Raw genomic sequence first — 18,880 nt, forward strand, 5'->3', positions numbered from 1 at the left:
TAATTCTTTCAAAAATGGATAAATTGCCAAGTAAGTCAAATATGATCTTTAACAGTGCATTAATAATACTACATCTGCATAAAAGTTTTGTTTCTTAAGAATTAATTACTTTGCTTCAAATTAATATTTAAGTCTGCCTTTCAAATTGGAAAATTAGACAAGTGTACTGCCAGGAACAAATTCACAATAAGCAGATGTATGGAAAGAGGAACCAACCTTGACATCAGATGTGTCTCGCTGACAGTTCTTCCATGATTGCCCAATCGATGAGAATATCCGGTTGGGATGATCAAACTTTCCTTCTTGCATATTCAGAAACATTGTTGTAAATGGCTCCTGAAATAACAACAACAGTATAGTTATGTTATGGGCAGTTAATTTTAGAGATTGTGCTATTTCAAAGGCTGTTCCACAATTACATTGATGGGTAGTGAGGGAGCTTTTTTTTTCATGCATGCTCAACATTTTTATTAATTGTTTTGGGGATTTTTTCTTTTATCTGCTTTAATTTTGAACTATTTGTTATTCAACCAGTGGAGGGCAATATAAAATATTACCTCCTACCTAATCTGTATGCTTGGTTATGTAAAAACAATAGTGGTGAAATACCTTCAATGCTTGTGTATATTGGGATGTATCCTAGTAGCAATTGCAACTTAAGAGTGAGTGCTTAGCTCAATGAGAAGGAACATGGCTCCTACACCAATCTATCTTTCAAAGTGCTAAAATCATTATGGATATGAAAAGAATAATAAAACAAATATGAATTACAATTTGTTTCATATTCTCTTACCACTCGTATAAGCCAGTTGAGTGTGAAGGCTGCGGTTGAGTAATGAGTTCCGTAGTGGAAAGGAGGAATCTGTTCATGTTCCCAGGTGTTGTACCGCTCTTCAAAATAGGATTTTCTCGTTTCGTTCAGTGCTCCAATCGGCTGCAAAGAGTTCAAATTTAAAAAACATAAAAACAAAATGTTTCACACAAAAACATTCTTAAGCTTTATTTTACTGAGACATAAAAATATGCATAACAATTATCATGATTACTGGAATTTTTTATGAAGGAAACTGACCTTTGATCACTCACTATTGAATCACTTTTGATAAACAATAAAAGGATTGAAAATGAAGATAAAAAAGTCATAATAATTTTTTAAATGATTGAATACAGAAAGATCCAGGCAATAATATTTTTGTAAGATGACTGGGCCGACTGACCTTGGAGAGATCTCTGTAGTTTGTGGCCATGCTGAGGTCAAGCTCCTCAGAGTCGTAGTTGACAAGCACCCACGGAAACACTGGGTACTGGTTCAGGTCATTGTACGTTCGTCCTGCAATATATGTTTTGTTTGTTACTTATGAACTCATTAATTTATTATCTTTACTCATCTGTAAATTTAAGTAAGAATCTATAATTAATAAAAAATATCAGAAAATGAAACTATCAAAAATATAAAAATGAAAAAAAAAAACTTTTGGACAAACTGATGGATAAACCCAATACCTTAAGAATATGTCTATAACAGTAGAGACAGACAAGTGTAATACCATGGATTGACACAATTAAGTGGTTGAGAGACAGAGAGAGAGAAGCAAGAGAGACAGAGAGAGAGAAGCAAGAGAGACAGAGAGAGAAGCAAGAGAGACAGAGAGAGAGAAGCAAGAGAGACAGCGAGAGAAGCAAGAGAGGCACAGAGAGAGAAGCAAGAGAGAGACAAGGAAGAGAGATTGTGTTACATACATTTATATCTATACATTGATAAGTATTTTGTTGAAACTTCCAACCTACCAGCTATGGTGTTCAGATACATTATGTAGTCAAAGTTGGATATGTCTCTCCTCTGCCACTTCTGTGTCATGTTAGACAACTTGTACAGCTGTTTTCCAGAAGCTTGTGACATCCGTCTATTCAATAAAACAAAATCATAATTAAGTAAACAATGATTAATGTTACAAATGTTTTACAAATAAGCAGTTTTACACATTTGTACTGGTGCTTTTGTCATAAATTTAGTTGAAAATTAGAAGGGACGGATCACATTTGCTATAATTATGTAATATATTATCTTGTTATCGTACACCACACATATTAATTTAAGTTGGATATGTGTATCTGGAGACAGTTTTTATATTTTTTATTATACTTTCTCTATTACAAACAGCAAATAATGAGGGGCACAAACAAGGCACTGTTAGTTTATTTAGGCAACAGCAGAAACAGCAGAACTGACCTAGCCTGTTGCATTCCATATTTAATTCCAACTCCAACTCGCGGTAAAGAATTTATCACTTTCTTTACGGCTGCATGGTCAGGAAAGGCAAACATCACAGCAGCTATTCAAAATAAAGCAAGCTAATCATTTAGTTCTTAACATGACATCTAGTTATACTAAAAGAAACTACTTTACAACTTCTGAGAAACAACACTAAATATAGGACTAAATATAAGTTGACGACATCATTACCAAAAAGAAAAGGTAATACCTACACTAGTCTCATCTTAAAGAATTTTTGGCACTTGGGAGACAACAGAGAGATAAAAAAAAGAACGTCTGAACCATAAGACGCGAAGGAAAAAGAAGTTACAGTCACGTGACCGGAACAGGAAGGGGTGCACAGCAGAAGAATTCAGGCCATCCCATTTGGCTGTTGGGATGTTTGGACCAGTCTACTAATCGTAGGGAATATGCACTAGTTTTGAGGGCAGGTGATGTTAAAAAGAAATTATAATATTTTAATTTAGCCAAATGTTTCCTATTTTACTTGATTTTCAAAAAACTAGTACATTATATCAAGTATATTATACAGTTTCTAAAATGTTAATATGTTATAAAACAATCACTTACTTCTATTGGACATGAAAATTTCTATGGCAACATTTTGTAGTAAGTATCTACGGGAGAAGATGGCCCGTATCTCACTGAAGTTCCACTTGCCATGAAGGTATTCCACATAAGCCAACACCTGCAGTGAAAAAAAGAGAGAAGAGTATTTCAAGGCATGATAAAATTTAGTGACCTATTTTATTATGATGAAATTATGTGTGTGTTTTTCAAGTCTCATTAAACATATCTATTCACATATAAAGACAAGGACAGGATAGCATAAAACACAGCCTTAATATTTAAGTTGTGTCTGTTCAATGTGGTGGAGGCCCCTAAATATAATTTTATGGGTAATGCATCAGCAGGACAATTTGTTAATACAAAGAATGGCAAATAATTGTATGTTAAGGATGCAGGGGCACTCTCCGCTTCTTGTCCTTTATCTCCGTCATGTCATCGTTTGTACAGCACATCATAATGCGATAATAATACCTTTTGGCAAATTTTCTTGTTTTCTGGTTCATCTTCATCCATCTCGAAGTACAGCTCTGACTTGGTGATGGACATAATTCCATTGACTGCGACTCCCGGAGCTATCAGCTTACAGGGAGTGGACAAGGCAACTGGACCTACGTACAAGGAAGGAATCATTGTTAACATCTCAGATGAGTTTCAGTTGTGTACCCATTTTGGTGAGTGGATTTGAAGATCTGTGACATCGTCAACTTTTGGAAAAGTAACAAATTGTTTTTAACAACCTAATAACTTATATTAGGAAATAAAATAGCTTGGATATTTCAAACAAGAAAATGTATTGAAGGTAACGATAGTAATTAAAATGGAAATGTTAGAAACATCTTGACAGCCCTCTACAGTAAATTTTTCATCTAGGATCTAGACAATGCCTACTTCCATTTTTTTTTTATATAGACAGTATAAAATGTTTTAGTCGCCAAATGAAAAAAAAGAAGGTCACATGTATATAATGTAGACGGCCGCTTAATGAAAAAATGGCAAATTCAGGACAGTCTCTTTAATACAGCTGACAGGTAGGCCACCTTTAATGTATGTTAAATTAATTTACACTGTCACCCACCTGAGAACTCCTGATCAAACTCTTTCTCCTCCATGAGGAGTTCATCATCAGTGTAGTCGGTGATTTCCTTCTGTGATCTCTTGATGGACGCCAGGTGAGCATGGACGGCATCGCGGGCCTGGTTAATGGCATCTTCTGTAGCTCCTTTAAAATAAAGTAACATGGAAGATAATTCAACTGGTAAGTCTAATCAAGGACTATGCATATTTAGAGCGCCAGGTCGAAGCAGTATGGTACTTCATAATTGCCAGTATTGTTAGTAAAGATTCTGGCATATGCTGCAAAGAAGTCCCGTTGTAATTTCAATCACTTTAATTTATAAAAACTTCCAAAGGCTGGAAATCTTTTGCTTCTGTTCTAATTGCAGGTATTACTGATCCAACCTTTTACTAACACATCTTTCCAGACTCCTGGGCCTCTGCTTATAAAACATTAAGTCTAGATTCAAATGTTTAAGGTTGTCACATGCATGCAATTTGTATGGTGTTGCCATGACATTAGTCTCAAGACTTTGTAGAGTTGAGGTGTGGGAGTTAGATCAGTCAGTTGAGTGCTCGATTGAGGTGCTTGTGTCGCAGGATCAAACCACCTCAGTGGATCCATTCAGCTGATTGGGTTTTTTTGTTCTCGTTCCAACCAATGCACCACAACTGGACAAAGACCATGATATGTACTTTCCTGTCTGTGGGAAAGTGCATATATTAGAAAAAATGTAGCAGGTTTTCTCTAATGACTATGAGTCAAAATTACCAAATGTTTGACTCCAAATGTTTGTCAATGTGCTCCAGTGGTGTCGTTAAACAAAAGAAACTTTACTTTATGGTCAACTTTATAGAGTCTAGACAGGGTCCGATATTGTATGCTACTAGATATACAGTATCCAGAGTTTAATTAAAGTAAACTAACACAACTGTGGGTTAAACAGTCAGGTCTTACCGTGTTCTAGTGCTGCTTTCAGAGTGGCCTCTGGATGAGCCGAACCCAGCGCATTTCTCACCATCCTTCGTCTTCTCCTCGAATCATCCTCCCACACATCCAGTTTCCAGAATTCACGTCTCCTGTACAATAAAATAACACAAAATAATTTTTGTACGTTTCTGTACAATTACTAAAAAAAACGAGGATTGAAATTATAATGTTTTCAAGTACTCCACTTTCCATTCTTGTATCCATCCTGGCATTAGTTTTAAAAATAATGTCTAACATTTACAAAGAAACCAACACTAGGACTGAACACATTCTAGGAATGAAAGTAGCAAAAATATAAAACAATGTCAAACACTGTGGTGATGACTTGTTATGGTTTCACTCCTGTACATAATATATATGATTTTCACAAAAATTAACAATAATGTTGCATATGATCAGTGTATAACAGTATATCAACTGCATCAATTACTGGACTCGTATGTCTATATGTAAGGAATATATTTACATTTGATTGACATCGCCCCAAGCTCCATGGCGATTGGTCAAGATGTTGATAATTTTGTCTCTTAGCTTAACAGCCAGTGAATGGTCACGACGTTTGGCAGATGTTATCAGATGATCACAAATCTTTTCTTCTTCCTTTTGGTCCACATGGGTCTGAGCACATATAGACTAGAACAAAAATAAAAAATTACTAAGTGGAATTTACGAAATAACAAAATACATTGTTATATGGAAGTCTCATCATTTTCACTGTGTTGGACCCAGTGAAAGTATATATCAATTACATTTTTTTGAAGTTTACAGTAACGCCTTCAAGTTTAAAATACAGAACTTACTCAAATATTTTATTTGTTAACTGACAAGAAAGAAATGGCGTAACTACTTGGTGACAGTTAAGCACTGTTTATCTGGAGGCTGTTACGGGTCAAACAAATAATAATTATATTAATTCTACAAAAATACATAAAATCAGAATGTTCCAATGTACTATTGTATGTATCAAAGCCATCACTTATAAAAAGCACAAAAAAACCAACCTCAAATTCTGCATGTTTCTGAACATCTTCAGCCCTCATCCTATTGAGAATAAACTCTGCTTCGTTGGCCACTCTCACAATGTGATCCCGAGTCGCATGAGCCAGTAATCTACACCGAGAATAAATAAACAATGTAGCTTTAACTGCATCTGTAGCATCACACTGTTAAGTTCTAGAGATGAAAACAGAATAAGAGTACTTTGAAATACATAAACTTGAAAAGTACATCGCACTCAAAAGATCTGAGAACAATATCTAGTAAACCAAGCTTTATTTGACAGATTTAAAAAGTGAAAAGAAACAAGATTAATTCATTAATACTAGATATATTATTTAGAAAACAAAACCAATGTTTGAATGAAACACTAGCAAAATTGTTTATATATGATAACCATATTTATTACTTTGTTTTTTTAATTTAAGTATTATTTAACAACAACTCTATCAGTTAATGGGATCTTTTATATGGACTTACCCAGTCAGACAGCACATACCATAATCTTAGATGGCCAGTCATGAGGCACTGGTTTTACAACATATGCCTGTCATGTCAGACTATTTTATTTGTCTATGCACTTTCCCAAAAGACAAAACATTACCTAGCATAACATTTGATGTACCAGTTCTAGTACTAGTTGAAAATAGAACAAGCCCAACATATCATCAAGCTGGTGGCAGGGATTGATCCTGTGACCTGTAAAAGTGTATACTAGTGTAAATACAATGTGTTCTCACCGGCCCTCGTTGACGAGTTCAATGAACGCGAGTCCAGCATGTTTCTGTAGGGAGTTCTGCCACTCCTGTGAACACAGCAACATGACCAGCTCCACCACTGACGTGCTTTGTTTCAGGGTAACAAGGCCTAAAAGAAAAACATATAGCGAGAATAACTTACTTTGTTTCAGGGTAACAAGGCCTACAAGAAAAACATATTGAGAGAATAACTTACTTTGTTTCAGTTTAACAAGGCCTAAAACAAAACAAAAGCATTAACACAGAATGACTCTCTTTTTTGAGTTTAACAAGTCATCAAACAAAATAAAAACATATAGAGAATAACTCACTAATCAGCTTTATTCTATAACATTATACCTGTTTTTTGCTTATGACACATACATCCCTTTAATGGAAACCTGAAAACTGATTTAGCATTATTTTAATCTAGTGGTAGTGTGTCATTATCTTCCTGAAGTAATAAACAAAATTTAGTTGGGTATAATTAAGAGTTAATATTTTAATTTCAAATGTTTTATGCTTAACTGTCAATACATCAACACACTTTTTGCTCTTTTTTGGAGGAGAGTATTCTGTGTCCCCCACAATGATTACATTTATGTTAAGAAATTAATTTAGGTAACTGTATCACATACTGAATGACCAACTAACTGTTAATGTGTTTGAAATCAAGAACGTCAATATTAATATTTTTAATATGATTTACCACCAGTTAAAAACTGCTGTTTACAAAATGCAAAAATTGGTTATTTAGAATTAGTTACCCAGTTCCTATGGAACTAAAATTAAGATTATTACCAATTTAATACAACTTACCACCTATTAACAGTTCTTGTCCGTGTGAACCAATCAAGGTTTTGGACAAGAATGGTGCAAAATCCACAAAGACCTCTCTCAGCAATGGTGACACCGACCCTAAGGCTCTCTCCAACCGCTCAGTCAGTGATCCCCCATCTCCTCCAGGGAGGGGCATCAGGTTCAGGGGACTGGGGATCTTGTGGTTCAGCTCCAGGTCTTGAGTTGTGGAGACATGGTCTCCGTGGGGACCAGGATTGGCGACACTGATGGACGAGATGGGCAGACTGCTGCTGCCGATGTCTATATGCTCTCCGTTACTCATGGGGTCTGCACGCTGCTCGGGAACAACACCCACCTTGCCTTCCGCTACTGGGGAGTTCAGGTCCACTTCCTGGAGTTTGGACTCTTCCAGCTTAACCTGATCTGTGGAAACCTCTCCTGCTGTGGTATCTTCCTTGATGTTGACGTCAACTTTGTTTTCACTGGAATCGGCAGAAGATTTCGTACTGTCCTCTGTCTTTGCTTCCTGTGAGGCAGATTCTTTGTTTTCCTCTTCTTCCTTCTCCTTCAACTTCACTTCTTCCTCAGTGCTGACATCCTGGTCTTCTTTGATGTGATTGGTTGCCTCCGAGGCTTGCTCGTCTGGTTTACTTTCATCTGACGTTTCAACACTGTCATTCGCAGTTTCCTCACTTACTTCTCCAGACTTCTCACTGCTCTCGTCAGCCTGCGATTCCTCTTGGGAACCAGATTCTGGTTGAAACAATATTTATTACCATCATTATTAAACAGTTAGGATCAGGCATAGTTTTTATCAAGACAGTTTCACTATGTGTTACAACTAAAATATACATTTTATCAACATGGTCAATTCAGTGAGAGGTATTTAAAAAAAAAAAACATGTCAAAAAACATTAGAATGTAGAGGAATGTTGTTTATAATATTAATGAAAATACAGAAAAAGAAATAGTTAGTGACCTACTATGTCTTAATTGAAAATAAATAAATCAGTAGTGAAGACAGAAGTAAGAAGCAGAAGAAAAGAAACAGAAGCAAGAACCAGAAGAAAAGAAAAAAAAGTAGAAACTGTTTTTGTCTATGAAACAACCGCTTTAACAACAGTAAGCTTAACATATCTTCTGCAATATTAGACTAAACAGTCTATTTCTCACTGCTGCTTCTCGTCATACTAATTATAATGATCTATAATCCCATTACTAAATAACGTTACCTTCTTTAGCTTGCCCTACTGAGGGACTGTGAACCTCGGCCTCCACTTCCACCTCATCAGCAACCGCTTCATCACTGCTGCTGTCAACTGCAGCATCATTGCCGTTCCCTACAGCTGCAGCACTCCTTACATTCTTAACAGGTTCCTCACTTAGTTCTGTTGACGATTCATCTGTTGCAAAATTAATTGCACAAATCAATGATAACATTTAATATAAAGTCTCACAACATGCCAAAGTTATAAATTATTTTTGGCTTATTAATAAAGTTATTAGTTAAATCTTCTGAAGCTATTATATAAATATTTTTCTAAGAAAGTTGTAAATCTATAGTTGTTATTTTCACATATTATCATCCAAAATTAAACCAATAAGTCCAGGGCTAGCTCTGGGTGATCAGAAAATTTCGCCAAATCAACATTTTAAACTTTAAAAATGGCAAAACCCCAGTTATTTTCTAATAAAATAACATTTATTACATGAAATTTATTCGCCAAATTAAAATAAAATTTGCCACTTGTTTTTAAAATTCGCAATTGCCGAACTTGGTGAGTGCCAGAGCTAGCCCTGCAATACTGTTACGTGTTCATATTCCTAATCTGATTTAGCCCTTTTTCAAAACTGGTTCTTTTTGTCTATTATAATAATCTCCTAGAGTTATCTTTCTATTCATCTCACACAGACCGGTCAAGCCATTGCTTCAGACCAGACGAATGGTTAGGAACATTTTATTAATAGAGAGAATAAATAGATACAATCCATCTAGATGCATATGCTAATCAAAGGAAAGAGATGCTGAATTTAATGACACACTTGACACTGTTCGATCAGTAGCTATTAGATAACTAAGACTGTTTCATACAGCTGAACAATGATCTTGACTTATCATTCTTAACTCAAAGCTGAATGGATCTTTATGACAATCAAAGGGAATTTGCCAAAAATATTTAATTGTAAGTCATCAAATGGATACATTTTCCAGTAAAAAAAAGAAGAGAAAAAAAAGAAAGAAACGATTCTACTTATTAGTGTTGTGTGAATATAAATTAACTGTACATTTTCATTTGAGGTATTTTGTTGAACTGTCGTCAGATGTAAAACTAACATTAAGACTAATCATGGTCATTATCACTATCTCTTCTTCTTAAACAATATAATGTATACACTAATAAATCTTTAAATATTTCATTTGATAAACTTGTGAAGGCAGAAATCCCAACCAGGCGACATTTTGTAGCACATGGGTGACATGCATTCATTCTAACATTACTGTCAGTGGAGCTAAGGGATGTGAAATATTGCTCTTTAGGGTGCAGAAACAGGGCTTAAGCTGTTGATGACAAATATCAACTGATATTCTGTTCAGCCAGTCTTTTACCAGCCTTGGTGATGTAGTGGTTAAACCACTGGACTCGTAGGTACTGGATTTGCATGCCAGTACTTGCTCCCACCCAGACCGAGATTAACAATTTATTGGTAGGTGTAACACCACTTCACCAACTTCTCTCTCACTAACCACTAACCCACTGTCCTGGACAGCCAGCCCAGATAGCAGAGGTGTGTGCCCAGGACAGCGTGCCTGAATCTTAATTGGATATAAGCATGGAAACAACTACAGTGAAACCTCTCAAAACCGGACCCTCAGTAAACCAGAATTCTCTCAAAACCGGACCCTTAGTAAACCAGAATTCCCTCAAAACCGAACCACCAGTAAACCAGAATTCCCTCAAAACCGGACATTTTTCATGGTCCCTTTTAAAAAATATCTGTGCAGAAGAGAACCTCTCTAAACCAGATACCTCTTAAAACCAGACTTTTTACTTGGTCTCGAGGGTGTCCGGTTTAGAGGAGTTTCACTGTATATGTATAATAACAATTAATAATTGGTCAGGTACCGAATAAGCAGGTTTACTCAGCCTATACAATGTTTCATTTTTAAGAATAGTATTTCACTATAAATTTTTAAAGAAAATATTCATGAAATCACTAAGATTTATTTATCAACGGTGATTGGATGTCAAACATTTGGTCATTTTGACATATAGTCTTAGAGAGGAAACACCCTACATTTTTCCATTAGTAGCAAGGGATACCACTAACAGATACAGCTTAAACCCTGATATATTAAGTATGATAATCAACAAATATACAAACAATACACTTTACATGTCATATTAACTAAACGAGTATGTAATGTGCTGAATAATGTAGATACACATATCATCAGCCTAACTCATACCTAACTAATTTTTAGAGCTTTTGAGAGAAAAAAAAAACAAAAACAAAAAAATGATTTTAATATTAAAAATTATTTGAACAAGAATAAATTAAACAAACTTTGTTCTTGACAATTTTGTTCAAATAACCTTTAAAGAATTCATTTCTGTTTGTATAATAATCAGGGTGTTTTTTGTTGTGGGGTTTTTTTTGGGGGGTGGGGGGTCTCAAAGACTCTAAAAATTAGTTAGGCAATTATGCGAAGAGGCTGGCAATATTTAATTCAATTAAAATATTTAATAAAAATTCTCAATAAAATGTACCTTTAGAATAAACAACTTAGACTTTGGTGCTAATAACCACATTTTGCAGCAAGGTTTTAGACTTTGGTGCTAATAACCACATTTTGCAGCAAGGTTTTACTAACTATTTTATACTAATAATTCATTATCTAAAAAACATCTTTTCATTTTGAATATTATAATTAATAATTAGAAAAAAACAAAAACTTTACAACAGAGTATCTAAAACATATTCTATGAAATTCACATCTATTTCAAAAATATTATGCAATATGCAAAGACAATCAAAAGTTATAAACAATTTTTATATTCATCTTGGCTGTAATGGAACATGCTTGAAATAAATCATTTTAAATTTATTGACATGTACAAAATGTTATTCAGACTTAATTGCAATTTTAAGAATATATTCGGTGGTAAAAATGGTAACACACTGCCTAATTAAAAATACCATTTGGGTTGTTAAGAAACAATTCATAGGCAGTACTTTCTACGGAGTGTTTGAATTAAGCTGGTAAATCAAACAGTCACTATTATATCTTTTGTAGATTTCCAGTAAATATGTTCATAAAATAATTATATTGAAAATAAAAAAGTAATAAGATCATTATTTACTTGTTAAACAGAAAGTAATTAAGTTGGTAACAGTTTAATATATAATTTAACATTTACAGTTTCATAATAATTTCATATACTTAACATAAATAACACATACAATGTATATATATAATACATACATTGAGAAACACAGTTTCAGATTTGTATTTCAGACGAGACAACAAACAAGCACACTGTGACACACAACATGTTAAGACGCATAACAAAGCTAGTGAACAAATGACTAGGATTCCCAAACTCAGGATAATTAAAAATTAATTTAATGTCTTTCTTCAAAGAGTACCTGTACCATAGTATAGTAATCAGAGATCACAAGCATGAAAACGTTTTTTTCAAAACTCAACTTATTCCAACTGGTCAATTGCTCTTAATTCAAACACATCTGCTACAAAATATTAGGTTTGACTAATAAAACTGTGGTCAAAATGGACGTTTCCCTCTATATGTTTTTAATAAAATACTTAAATATTTCTTTTAAACTGGATAAAGTAAGATCTTTAAAATATAGAGCGTTTGTCTTTGGATGGGAATCTTAAAAGTAAATTAGATAATGAGAGATCCATTATTTGTAGGGGTTTTTAAAAATTATTTTTTGTTTTATATAATAATCCTCTATTTGTACAATAACCAAACAGGACATATTAATGTTAATAAAGTATGAACTTTATAAACCCAAACCTTTTGGATTTCGAAATTTTAAAAATCCTAAAAATTTACAAATAATTTGTTTTAATCTTTTAAATTCCTCTCCTCTGTGGGAATCCTGAAGTGAGTAACACGTAACACAGAGTCCTTCTATTAAACATGAAACAACTGAGTGTGTGCATCAGGAAAACAAATGGTAAATGTTCCACATGCTAAGAGTCTTCCTACAACAAAAACGGCTACACATTCAAATACAAATTATAACATATGAGTTAACAACATTCATCTGTGCATCACAAGGACTGGACAATAGCGAGAGGCAAGCCTGGTGGATGAGTGAACCTTCAGGTGGAAACGAAAGGTCATGGGGACCAAGTGGATCAGACAGGTTGCCACAAGCCATGTGCACCAAAATACTGTCCTCAGAGTCAGTATGGACGACCGGGATCTCACCAGCATTTGCCTCTTTCTTAGTTTTGTGTTCCTCGTCATCACTTTTGTGCTCTCTGTCATCACTTTTGTGCTCTCTGTCATCAGTTTTGTGCTCCACATCATCAGTTTTGCGCTCCTCCTCATCAGTTTTGTGAACCTTGTCATCAATTTTGTGATCTTTGTCATCAGTTTGGTGCTCCTTGTCATCAGTTGTATGCTTGTCTTCATTTTTGTTATCAGTGACTTCATTTTTGTGCTCTTTGTCATCATTTTTGTTCTCATTCTTGAACTCTTTGTCTTTATTGTTATCTTTGTTGTTTTTATTATCACTGTTATCCCCTGTGTCATCAGTTTTGTTCTCCTTGTCGTCACTTTTGACGTTGTCATTCTTTATTTTTTATCAACAGTTTTCTGCACCATGTCATCGTTTTTCTTTTCTTTATCATCAGTTTTGCTCTCTTTGTTATCAGTTTTGCCCTCTTTGTTATCAGTTTTGCTCTCTCTGTCATCAGTTTTGCTCCCTTTGTCATCAGTTTTGCTCTCTTTGTTATCTTTTCCATTAATTTTTACAAAATTGCTGTGTTCAGTCTTTGACGATTTTCGGATGGAGTTCACAGGAATTTCACTGGTTTTGATTTTGGTTGTTTTGGACACATCTTGAAGAAATGGGATTTGGGGAGGCTGAAGCTTTTGCCAAAATTGGGATCCTGAGGTTTTGCATTAAAAGTGGGAAAGAAAAACTGTTATTTTTTTTAAATAACACAATTATAAATCTAGAATTGGTCAGTACATAAAATAAAAAAATATTCTTAACTTACATTAGTAACTTAGTTTGGGGAAATATAAGATGAAAACAATGTTTTTTAAAGAATAAAAATGTAACAATGCTTATTCACAAGTAAAATCTAGTTAACAAGTGAGACAAAGGACTCCTTTTATGTACAACCAATACCGTATATATGCAAAAATGTTTGCGCATAAAATATACCACGAAAATCGCGAACATGTTGACAGCACCATGAATTTAATTACGTGCAAACTTATTTCCGATTTGGTATAATTTTCATGGATACAAAGGACAAGCAGTCAAAGGTATCTGTTAAATTTATACCGAGTTTCGTATGCACTTTGTCTTTACCGTCAAATTATCCACAAGGTCACATGGTTCTGTAAACCTGCATGGTAACATGTATTTGATCGAAGTGACACACATTTAGATGTAAGTCTTTGTTACGTAATCTCAGTTTTGTTTGTTTTCTTTGAAACCTTGAATGGAAGTTTGTGGGTACCATCAATAATTATAAGTTATTTCTTCTGATATTTGTGTTTTTCAATTTTCTGTATCACATGTGTGTGTTCCATCGAAAACATGTCTTATCAGACATACATACAACACTGACGTCTCACTGACAGCATGGTAACATGTCCAAGTGTGTGCGTGAAATCGTCATTGAAAAGAGTTTGGCAAATGAAATATGGGTAATTTTGATTTTATTATCAGGGGACAGTCACGAAAATGTAAAATGGAAGCCCAATCGCAAATTATTTTAGCTGCGAAAGTATTTGCGTATACGGTAAATTATTCAGTGCCTCATAATTTGACTTTTACTGGTACAAAGCCAGATGTTAACCATCAAGCTAATGCTGTCAAATAAGTCAACAAGCTTACTACAATAGCTTGTGTAATTCAAATTTTTTAACATCTGAACATCCAAATGGCCAGAAAAAAAAGGAAGTTGATTTTTATTGAAATGGCAGATTTTAGTTTTTAGTGAGAAAATAGCTGGTATTTTTATTTAAAAACACAATTACCCTGTGAAATGTTTATAAAGGCAAAATGTCTCAGTAATTTTGAAGCATTGCTAGATGACTCTGACAACTAATTTGATCATTAAAAAAGTATTATAAACATATATAATGGTCAGTAAAACATAGTGAATGAGAATGGTTAAAACTGGACTTTTGACCACAAGTGCACAAAAGTAAGACCACTTAATTTGTGCGTGACTGTGATTTTTAACAACAATAACTGATTTAAAATACCTTCATAGTTGTTCACTATTGGAAAAAGAAAAAAAAACATGATAATAATACTTACATTTATATATGAAAATAATTGTATCAATTTACACACTGTAACTCAAAATATTTCACTAAAAGTAATAAACATCTCTTTTGTCAGAAGTAAGTCAAAAGTCTAAAGGCCAGCCAATAAAACATGACAGCAAAACTTAGTGCACTTAGTCACAAGCGTCTTCTTTTACCATAGCACATTTGTGTATGATATTTGCTGAGTTTTGCTTACAGTTTCTAACAAATAGAACTTAAACACAAAAGTTTCACTTGGACCTAAATATAACGGTGGACGTAACTGCCAAAATAGGAAAAATAAAAACTGAAATCTTGTTTTCTGTGACACTGAGACACAGTGAAACACACACTCACCAGATTGGTCCTGGTCTGACGGCGAGTTGATGACGGACCGGGTGGGCGTGGCAGCAGGACTCGGAGGCTCGAGAATGTCACGGTACTTGGAAACCATCAACACAGAGGCAAAGTAAACAATGGCCAAAGCTAGGAACTGAGCTTGTTTCGTTTCCTCCTTCAAGATAAAAAAAAATAATAATAATCAAAGATATAAATTAGTAGATTACCTACCACTACATTTTTAGAAAAAACAAATTATCAAAATCCTTTTGAAATATGTATATTATCTAATACACCAAAGAAAGAAGAAAATACATTACAAATTTTGTAAAACATCTACAACCAACAATGCAAATCCTTTTTTGTTTTCAAATCAGTTGTCAAACAATTAATTAATATGTAGTATCTGTGGTGCAAGTCTGGTCTATATCAATCCACTTTTCTTGTGGACAAACAGTAGTCTAGTGACATTGACCTCTAATACACAAAAATGTTTTCAAATATATGTACTATCTGTAATATCCATTAGTTTTGAGATTCTCAGAATAATGCACATTCCAAATCAATAAGTTATGACTTGTTTTGGTATAAAAGCTAGTAAGAATAAAATAAAATTAAAAAAAACATGAATTATTAGTCTTTGTAGATCAATGAACAGACAGCATTTTGCAATTACCGTATTTGACCGGAAATTAGCCCATGTCTTTGAATAAGCCCCCCTCCGTTTTGATAGCATTTAAGAAATTAGGCCCTCATTCGTAAATAAGCCCACCCCCAACTTCGTCACCTTATAAATAACATGAAACTGCAAGTTTGCTCAAAGCTCATTTAAAAGGTCATACCTCCTGCAGATAATTAAACACAAATGTAACACAATATTTTACCACCAGTGAGATTTAGCAGTCTAACAGTAACAGTGTATAACATTGTTTCCAATTGCATGCCTGCAGTATTTCTTTGAAGTACACAAGCCCAAGTCTGAACCAAAACCAATGTCTATTTTTACCACCACACTGGGTCCGCAGTTAATGCTAATTAGGCAAATACCTTATTCTGATTGGCTAAGAACAATGACCTAGATTGACAATTCTTTGTAGTGTAAGCTGGCTGCCTGTGTCACAAACGTGTGTATACGCTATTGAGTTTGTTAATTGCTGTTGTTTTAAGTCTTCTCAGCATTAAATTTTGGATGTAAATAAACAGAACTGGTAAGTAATTGTAACATGGAAGGTGTGTTTCTGATAATTAGATACTAGTAAAAAAACAACAATTTAATTAATAAACAATTATTATTTATTAATAACAAATGGAACACTAATTAATAGGTGCTACTGAACGTTTTTTGTTTTTTTCCTAGTTCATTTAATTATTATTATTTATTTTATTTTATTATTATTTTATTTTTTTCTCAACAAAACTGGCCCCTTGTCTGGGAATAAGCCCACCCCATGCTAAGCTCACAATGAGTTGTCTTGGCCCCCTGGGCTTATTTCCGGTCAAATAGGTAACAGAATGAAAGCTTTGTGAAAGTACAGTAGGTAGACTATATAAAACTGTAGTTAAGCTGTTTAAACATTCAGGTTATAGCAAAAACAATGCCTACCACATCTCGATAAACAACCGCTCTCAGACGATTCACATCCATTTCCTGCAACAGTTTCTCCGGATCTTTGATGGGTGACACTTGGCCAGAAAGATTTTCAACAATGTTCTAAAATGAAAAATTAATTAACTATAACCATTTGTTTTAGGTTTTTTCCTTTTTCAATACTGTAATGTACAGAGGACAATATTTCAAAATCTTAGGTAACCGGAAGTCAGTTCACGTGAGTTTTACTTAGGTAACTGATGGTTTGGTTATGTGAATATAGTTCTCATAACCAATGAGTTAGGCCTAACTAATCCTAAAACATTTCAACTACAGTTCTGTGCTACACTGATAGTTCAAATATATTTAAAAATATAAACCGATTTTTACTTTCATTACTGATATATGGTACTTTTAATGTTAGAATGTAATTGTTCACCACGTAACCGATTGGCAGTTCTCGTGATTTTAAAGTTGCGTAACCAAGACGCAAACAGAACAACAGTTCTCATGAAATATTGTGCCCTGAATGTATTTAATTTATAATCCTGTCCAAAAACGTAATTTTTAATGTTCTGGTAAGCCTGATAAATTGAAATAATAGGTTACTGAAAACAAATACAAAATGTGATGTTCTGTTTGCCAAGTTTAGTGGCTAGAGAAATGCACTAGGGTGAGTGGCCAGGTTAACGTATGGAAACAAATGTATAAATGTCCTACCTTAGCTGATGGGTGTGATCCACCTATTAGAGATTGAATGGGGTCTACACCATTGATGCTGCTTCCTGATGTTCCTGGAGTCAACTCTGTCGGAGTGCGTGGAGCATATCTGTGTCTGCATTCCAAGCAGTTCCGCACAGCTGATGTACAAACTATAAAAAACCCAATGGTTGGTTGGTTGGATAAATGGTCGTATGGTTATATGGTTCTTTGGATGGGTGGATGGGTGGATGGGTGGATGGATGGTGGATGGATGGATTTTGGGTGGATGGACGGATGGATGGGTGATGGATTTTGATGGTGGATGGACGGATGGATAGATTGATGGGTGATGGATAGATTGATGGATGGAGTGGATCGATGGTGTGGATGGGAGATGGAGTGGAGAGAGGAGGAGTGGAGGGTGGAGTGGAGTGGAGTGGAGTGGAGTGGAGTGGAGTGGAGTGGAGTTGGTGAGTGGGTGTGGTTGGTGCTTGTATGGATGGATGGAATGGATGGAATGGATGGATGGATGTTCACAGACATCTTAGCACATTTTAGAAAATTTTGAGTAACAGCAACACTCTGGTTTAGAGAATGAAATGAAACCCACTGCCATTACATAGGCTACTTTACCAATTATCAGTATAGGATCATGTATATGCAATTTCTTACAATTAGAATAGCTGGTACTAAATTAATAATGGAGCACTGGTTAGAATAAGGAAAAAACAGACAGCACAAAATTACTGGTTATGTTAACTATTTTCTCATTTACTGGTGGTAAAACAGAATATGTTAATAACTGCTGGTTAACAAAACAGATCTAAAACCTATTATGCCCATTGTTTAAAAAAAACCTTATATGTTTATACCAAGTCTCAGACATTGTCGGAGAATTCCTCCTGCTGGCATGTTCTTCTCGGTCTCCAACTCGGCAAAATTAGTCGAGCTGGCAAATACGAGGATGTCCGTCATGAACATGATGCGCTGCAGGATAGAAACAGCCTGCTCGATACTCAGGCCTTGGTTCGGCTCCAGAATCTCAATTTCACCCTATAAACAAAGTGAGAGCATGAAACAACAATCTCCATGACTTGAGTTTTTAAGCAAGAACAGCTTACTCATCATTAATCAAGATCTACAGTAACATAATTATTATGAGTTAACGATGTATGCCCATACATGGGGGAAAGGGTAATGATCAAATGCACAAACGGTGTCTATGGTTTGTGTATACTTTATGGATTGCCCTTATTTGTCAACTCGTATACTAGATGATATATAAATAATAAGAGG

At 34.6% G+C, this 18,880-nt stretch overlaps 1 protein-coding gene across 5 annotated transcripts in view; it reads right to left on the reverse strand.

The window, feature by feature from the left end:
* LOC121375173 (neurobeachin-like) overlaps positions 1–18,880 on the reverse strand; it is a 120,873-nt gene that overhangs the window by 21,943 nt on the left and 80,050 nt on the right. For all 5 annotated transcript variants that reach the window (XM_041502457.1, XM_041502454.1, XM_041502456.1 and 2 more), the window contains exons 26-43: positions 18,457–18,637; positions 17,603–17,754; positions 16,898–17,005; positions 15,313–15,469; positions 8,656–8,826; positions 7,442–8,176; positions 6,626–6,752; positions 5,891–5,999; positions 5,356–5,522; positions 4,857–4,978; positions 3,921–4,064; positions 3,317–3,453; positions 2,846–2,963; positions 2,231–2,333; positions 1,789–1,904; positions 1,218–1,330; positions 794–934; positions 217–336 (exon numbers count right to left, since the gene is read on the reverse strand). In XM_041502457.1, the coding sequence (XP_041358391.1) occupies positions 217–336; positions 794–934; positions 1,218–1,330; positions 1,789–1,904; positions 2,231–2,333; positions 2,846–2,963; positions 3,317–3,453; positions 3,921–4,064; positions 4,857–4,978; positions 5,356–5,522; positions 5,891–5,999; positions 6,626–6,752; positions 7,442–8,176; positions 8,656–8,826; positions 15,313–15,469; positions 16,898–17,005; positions 17,603–17,754; positions 18,457–18,637 (3,021 nt within the window). The remainder of the gene's footprint in view (positions 1–216; positions 337–793; positions 935–1,217; positions 1,331–1,788; positions 1,905–2,230; positions 2,334–2,845; positions 2,964–3,316; positions 3,454–3,920; positions 4,065–4,856; positions 4,979–5,355; positions 5,523–5,890; positions 6,000–6,625; positions 6,753–7,441; positions 8,177–8,655; positions 8,827–15,312; positions 15,470–16,897; positions 17,006–17,602; positions 17,755–18,456; positions 18,638–18,880) is intronic.

Source organism: Gigantopelta aegis, chromosome 6 (genome assembly GCF_016097555.1).
Source record: "Gigantopelta aegis isolate Gae_Host chromosome 6, Gae_host_genome, whole genome shotgun sequence".
In the NCBI taxonomy this organism is placed as follows: Eukaryota; Metazoa; Mollusca; class Gastropoda; order Neomphalida; family Peltospiridae; genus Gigantopelta; species Gigantopelta aegis.